At 34.3% G+C, this 7,069-nt stretch overlaps 1 protein-coding gene across 1 annotated transcript; it reads left to right on the top strand.

Annotated features, from left to right (window-relative positions):
- Positions 1–717: 717 nt before the first annotated feature.
- Positions 718–5,810, top strand: LOC107791811 (protein KINASE OF THE OUTER CHLOROPLAST MEMBRANE 1). Its single transcript, XM_016613947.2, has 5 exons — positions 718–932; positions 3,291–3,670; positions 3,765–3,856; positions 3,944–4,417; positions 4,718–5,810. Exons 2-5 carry the CDS (start codon positions 3,299–3,301, stop codon positions 5,679–5,681), a joined length of 1,902 nt encoding a protein of 633 aa, XP_016469433.1. The 5' UTR covers positions 718–932; positions 3,291–3,298; the 3' UTR covers positions 5,682–5,810.
- The last annotated feature ends 1,259 nt before the right edge of the window (positions 5,811–7,069 follow it).

Here is a 7,069-nt window from a genome sequence, read left to right as displayed (position 1 = left end):
AAGATTGTTGGTGAGAATCTTGAACATAGCAATCTTCAAGAATCAATGCATCTGTTATAATGGAATAGGGGCTTTGCACACAAATAAGTTTAATGTCGGCGGCAGTTTTTCTTCTTGATTGTCCATAGACCCTTTTTGTGGTACATCTTGGAATGGAAAGTTTTCCCACTCCACGAATCAGCCTGGATTACGGGGACTCTTCTTTGCGGTCATTGGTGAAAGTTGATCGAAGGAAGAGATTTGAAATTTTAATGGGATGAGGGAAGAGAATGGGATGTATCAAAGTAGAGAAAGAAAGAAAATAGTATAACTGATTCGTGTATTTAGTGGCTTAGGGCTAGGAGGTAACCAAAATTAAATATTTTGCTATAAATCTTAAAAGGTATTTAGAGAATATAATTTTTTGAAATGGTATTTATTTAAAATAAATAAGGTGTTAACCTTTGCTATATGAGGTAAAAATTTCTATTTTTAAAGCTGGCTGTTCAAAAAGTAGTTACTCCACTCAATTTGAGCCAAACAAATAAAAAGAGAAGACAAGTTTACACATTTTGCTGGTTGACTAAAAATAATTATATTACTAATTATTTTTATTATACTATATATACATCTTAAGATATATATATATATATATATATATATATATATATATATATATATATATATATATAAAAGCTATATTCGATACAAAATAATTTTTCAAAAAAAAAAAAAAACAAGAAAAATCTAGCACCGTGAGACAGAGGTGAAAAATGCTTACACAGCAAAGTTTCCTTTGTTTGCTTCCTCTGTGTCATCTTCCATTTTCTCACTATTAGACCTCATTCCTCTGCTTCGTACTCCAAGTCTATGGCTGGCCCTCTTCTGTTCTGTCGCGTTTCTACAAGCTAGAGTTGTCCGTTTTACTAGTCTCTCTTAACTTAGCACTTCAAGTAAGCATTTTTCCCCCAGTAATTTAGCATATCTGCACACAGGTTCTTGATAATTTGCTGATATTGCCGCTTTTCTTTACTGGGTAGTTTGATTTTTGATTTTTCAATTCCCGATTAGAAAGTTAACTTTAAACAAACATTAATTATTATTTCTATGCACAGGTTTATAGGTTTATGTATGATTTGCTGAATTTGCCATTCCTTTATGCTAGGTAGTTTGACTTTTGATTTTCTAATCCCCTTAATACTCACTGATTGACATGAAATCATGAGATTGTGAAAGTTGTTATTCTACTAGTCAAATATTGAATAGAGAAGCTGCTAAGGTTATTGGAGAAGTACAAGCACTAATAATTTTCCCCATCATTCCATATGCTATCCTAGCAATCTTCTACATGTTTTGTCATCAACAGGTGAGATTAGCCTGGTACATCCACCTCTTATAAAGTTGATTTTCGAGTCATCAAGTAAGCAACATGAGAAATGACCACTATTGGGCTCATGTGTGGGGGAATTGGGTTAGCGATGGGGTTTATTGTATCGAAGATTAAAAAAGAAAAAACTAGTTTTATTTTCATCAGTATACTTAAATGGTAGCTGTGTGTAGAGAAGGATGTCTTTTGGGAGCAATATGTCTTGGGCTTATGCTCGTATAAGACATATAGCTTTAGAATGGAGAAACCAATTTTAATGTGAATTTGGACTTCAAAACAACCTTTCAGTCAAGATTTCTTCCTACCCTTAAATTGTGGAAAATATTCAGAAACTGACTAAGTCCGTTTTTTTTTTGTGTGTGTGTGTGTGGGGGGGGGGGGGGGGGGGGGAAGTTTAAACTCTGCCCTCTGTTTGGTGCATTTGGAAAGTGGGAGTAGAGAGTGAGGCGAGCAGTAAGCAATTTTCGGTTTTGGATGGTCGACATTATATTGACACATTTTAGCTAGCCAAAAGAGCTCAAAAAACTCTGCTGCATTTCTTAATTTTCGGTTTACAGAAAACAATTCTCTATCGAGCTAGAGGATAAGACATAATTTCAGGAAAACATAAGTCTGATTTAAGTTCTTGTTGTTTTTTAGCTCTTTGCGAGTGTACATACTTTTTAGATGGCACGGTTTTGACAGAGGATATGTTTGGTAGTTCAACTATTATCCCTCGTCTAGCTCAACTGCTCTTTTCTTCTTGATACTGAGTATTAATAAAATCTTATCTTATCAAAAATAATAATTTCTTCTTTTTCACTTTTCAATGGAGTTTCTATTTATCTCTATAGGATCCCTACAAAATCACATGGGCGTCTTGTGTCGTGTCGAGACCCCCACATGATGGCGACTTTGAGTTTGCTTCACTGATTCATGGAATAACATCCTTTTTGGTTGATAGATTTAGTGACTAGGCATGTTTAGCTGGGTAATGTGTTGAGTGCATCTACTTAAGTACTTGAGAGGTCCTCCAATTTTATACTCTTTGCAGTTACATGTTTATTTAGTTGCTAGGCAACAATTTAAGATGGGAACTTAAGAAATTTCCTAAAGCGTACCTTTATGGTAACCTGATTTTATTTTCCTTCTTTGTGTGCATTGTTTTCTAGTAGTTTATGGTGGCAAGCATGGACAACTACTTTGATAACCCAACTACTTTGTCAAAAACCTGAACCGGTTTATACAAATACCTAAACTACAATTATGGGGTTAAATAAAAAAAGCAGGTTTTTAGGAAATTAGTTTTATCTGGATCCACAAATTAGATTAGAGTGCATGGCTTCCATTGTATCAGCAAAAGAGTGACTGGAAAAACTTTTGGGATTTGACCTCCAAAATCTTCGTATAACCTGTCCTCAAGGACATTATGGCAGGAGCATTGAAGACGATGGGCAATTAGAACTTTGCATTTACAAATGGTTTATGGAAGAAATATTCCACTATTAGCTCTCTTTACTACATCTGTAGAGCATAAGTCTAATCTTAAATTGAAACTATTATTTGTTGTCTATTTTCACCATTGAAGTCATCTGTAAAAGCTTTATTACAGAAGCTTTCTAGTCACATCAAGATTCTTTTTGACATCCCTGCTATTCTGATATGCTTAGATAAGTCAATAACAAAGATACCAGGATCCTAAATCTATGTTGAAATTATAGAACTTCACTTAACTTTTGAGGAGCATCAGAGGTTGAGGTTAAACTGTTCTTCCTTCAAGAAATTCACAATTTCCATTTTCTTAAAAATATTGCTTGAGAAATTGAATATTTCAGTTGTGACTTGTCTGATTTTATGTACTGGTGGAAGTTTCTATAACATGCAGTGCAAGTTGTCGTTTTTCATCTCATGCTCTTTTTTCTGTTTTTTGTCTTTACCCTCTTAGCTGGGAAAATGGCTAAAGATATCAAAGTATCTCCTTTGGCAACTTCTTTCGATTATGAGCTTTATGACGGAGATCCTGATCATCTTAGAACTGTTGTTGCTGCACCTACCCCACCTGGTCCTTATATTGATCCTGCATCAATCAAACTTAGACACAGGATTGGGCGTGGATACTTCGGTGATGTTTGGTCAGCCACACATCATCAGTCAGCTACTGATTATGATGAGAATCATGAAGTAGCTATAAAGATGTTACATCCTATAAATGAGGATCAAGTAAAGGCCTTCTTAAGTAAGTTAGAGGAGTTATGGGTAAATTTGAAATCTAAACAACTCCAAGGTGTTTGCTGGTTGCATGGCATCTCTATAATATCTGGAAAGGTGAAAGTCTATCTGCATCATTTCTGTTAGGTCTATATGGGACCTTAGAATTGGTTTATTGTATTAACTCTCTGAATATTGTTTCTGTGGATAGATCTGTATAGCTATGAGATCGTATGAGGGGTCAATTGGTGATAAAATGGCTCGGCTGAAAGGAGGGAAGCTTCAGTTACCTGATGTTCTTAGGTCGTTGACTTGAACAATTATTAGGAAGGTAAATTTTTTCATTATGAAACATGGCTCTTGCTAATACAGAGTGCTAATTGCTTACAGATATGGTATTGAATTGGCTAAAGGAATACAAGAGTTGCATTCAATGAATGTCTTGGTTCTGAACCTTAAGGCAACTAATTTTCTTCTGAATGAACATGACGAAGTGTTCCTTGGAGACTTTGGGATTCCGTATCTTCTTCTTGGAGTTCAACCACCTGATTCAGATCTAGCATTAAGGCTTGGAACTCCAAACTACATGGCTCCGGAACAGTGGGAGCCTGATGTTAGAGGCCCAATAACTTGCGAGACTGATGCTTGGGGATTTGGATGCAGCATTATTGAGATGTTGACTGGTGTTCAGCCCTGGTTTGGTAAATCAGTCCAAGATATATATCGTTCAGTGGTGATAAACCAAGAAAAGCCACAACTTCCTGGTGGCCTCCCCACTGCAATTGCGAATGTTCTCAATGGCTGTTTTGAGTATGATCTCCGCAATCGGCCTCTGATGGTGGACATTTTGCAAACATTTGAAAGGTCTCTCTCTCCACCACCTCCCTCCCCCTTCTTGTTTCTCCCCCAGCTGCCGTATTCCTTAGTTTGCAGTCTTAGATACCTATTGAGTGTCATAATCCTTTCAATTTTACTACTTCGTTAGCTTTAGCCAATCAGTGTTGTTCTCCATAACAAAAAGTTTAATTCGAATATTTCTCTTCTATCTTATTTCGACATGATTATTGATTCCTAACACAATGCCTAGTGGAAGAATAGATGAATATGTTTTCTTTGTACGGTGATGTAAAGTTCACAGAAATCTAATTGCACCTCAATTGGCAGCTCGCAGAATGCTGTTTATAGTGAAGGAGAGTGGAGCGACATAGGAGGGACTCTGTCTGTTGACAAAACCAAAACGCGTGGCTTTACCACATGGTACCTTTCGAAAGATCTTCTTCAAGTGGGAGATACTATTCGCTCGAGAAAATTGTTGAACTCTGGAAAGTCTCAAGATTTGGCTGTGTTGGAAGGAAGTGTTGTTGGTCTGGAGAAAGATACAGATCGAGATGGATTTGTTCTGGTACGAGTCCCCAATTTGCCAAGCCCTCTGAGAGTAAATACATCAACCATAGAGAGAGTTACTTGTGGTTTGGCAGCTGGGGATTGGGTGCGTTTGGTCAATGAAAATAAGCAACACTCTTCTTTGGGTGTCCTGCACTCTGTGCAGCGTGATGGAAATGTAAGTGTTGGTTTTTTAGGCTTAGAAACTTTATGGACAGGACATTCTTCTGAAGTCCAAAAGGTGGTCCCATATTTTTTGGGACAGTTTGTGCAATTGAAATCAAATGTTGAAACTCCCCGGTTCGAATGGCCTCAGAAAAGGGGAGGGGGATGGGCTAGTGGGAGAATATCGCAGATATTTCCCAATGGTTGTCTTCTTGTTCAATTTCCAGGAAGGATGGTGTTTGGTGATGAACCTAATACTTTCTTGGCTGATCCAGATGAGGTGATTCAAGTGTCTTTTGATACATGTCCTGGCATTGTTGAAAAGTATCAGCACCTTGAGGATTTTCACTGGGCTATTCGACCACTTTCTATTGCGTTTAGCCTATTTACAGCAGTAAAGCTTGGTGTATCTGTAGGAAAATGTATTAAATCTAAGCTGAAGAAGGACCCGAAGAATCACCAGACCTCCGGTGATGGTCGTACTCAAGATGGTGAAGTTGGTGGCAAGTCGGCGTGGCTTCGGCCAAATGTTGCAAATATCCTCTTTAAAGAAGGTGCTGCCGCTGCTACTGCTAGATAATCTCTACTTATTATTGGTGGAAATCGTGTCAATTTGTAGTGGATTTCCGAAGTACAGTAGCGCAAAACGTTGTATTATATGGCGCTAAACTTTGTATTTTATGATAACAAGATAAAAAAAGATAAATTTTATTTTTAATTTAAATTCAAATTTTAGAACTTTATTTATAAATTCAAAATTATCTTTTAATTCAAATTCCATATATATATATATATATATATATTAAAGCAAGAAAGTTACCATATATAATTGACATTATAGTTAAGCCAAGTGGCAAGCTAATAAATGTCAATAGTATATGGTAACTTTATTCTATATTTTGCTATGTTAGTCAAATACCCGGCCGGTCGTTTTGAGAGTAATATATATATATATATACTGAATTTGAATTAAAAGATATAATTTGACTTTATAGATAAAGTTTTTTAATTTGAATTAAATTAAAAAAGAAATTTATCTTTTGTTATCATACTTAATTAGGTTAACGATCATATACAATCATGTTATGAACTTTTGTTATCTTTTCTAATTATTTAAATACTACTTCGCCTCTGGCAAAAAAGAAAAGAAAAAAAAACTATTGCATATAACTATAAAATCCTTTCACATTTAAAATCATAAAATTATAGTACTTTAAAACACTATAGCTAGATAGAATAAAGCAAATTTCTTTTAAAATAAATGTAATATATAGGGCACACGTCTATGTTTATCCAGATAAACAAAAAGAGTTTAAAAATCGAATAAAAATTTACTTACATATAATGAAGTAAACCTACATGATGAAGAAAGAACATGACAAATATTCAAAAACAGTTATTTTTAGTTATTTTTTCTTTCTTTTTGAAGAATGTTTATTTGAAGAGTCGATTTGTATAAATGGACATCAAACAAATAACAAAACTTTGGTTATACAATTGCTATCATTAATTTGAATTTAACACCTTCTAAAAATTGAAGGGTATAAGCAAGCCAACACTGCAAGGGTATACTATTTTTTCGTTGAAGAATATTAGTTTTGAATCAGTAGATTATGTGAAGGTTTTTTTTTTCTCGAATTCAACAAGAGGATATTGGTTTCTTATTGAATAGTTTCTATAGCAATTTTCAAGTGTAACAAGAAGTATATTTTTTTATTAAAAAAATTGGTATGACTTGGTTTTTTTAAATAAAAAATATAAACAAATTATTTCAAAATTAGATTATTTTTTAAAATATAATGTAATTTTAAAAATAAAAAGATAAGATATTTTTGAATTTTAGTAGAGAGTTTTTAAAATTATTATAATAGAAGTCATATTATGGATAAAATCAAGAAACCAAAATCTTATGGAATATTTACATAAATATCCGGCCAAATTAATTGTTTACTTTTTATAGCTAATATA

Source organism: Nicotiana tabacum, chromosome 18 (genome assembly GCF_000715075.1).
Source record: "Nicotiana tabacum cultivar K326 chromosome 18, ASM71507v2, whole genome shotgun sequence".
NCBI classification, from domain to species: domain Eukaryota; kingdom Viridiplantae; phylum Streptophyta; class Magnoliopsida; order Solanales; family Solanaceae; genus Nicotiana; species Nicotiana tabacum.
The sequence above is the reverse complement of the archived record's forward strand: the minus strand, read 5'-3'. Positions and strand labels throughout refer to the sequence as shown.

Coding starts and splice junctions, on each gene's coding strand:
- LOC107791811 (XM_016613947.2), top strand. CDS start 3,299: ATGGCTAAAGATATCAAAGTATCTCCTTTGGCAACTTCTTTCGATTAT. Junction 3,857..3,943: donor CAGTTACCTGATGTTCTTAG/GTCGTTGACTTG, acceptor AATTGCTTACAG/ATATGGTATTGAATTGGCTA. Junction 4,418..4,717: donor ATTTTGCAAACATTTGAAAG/GTCTCTCTCTCC, acceptor CTCAATTGGCAG/CTCGCAGAATGCTGTTTATA.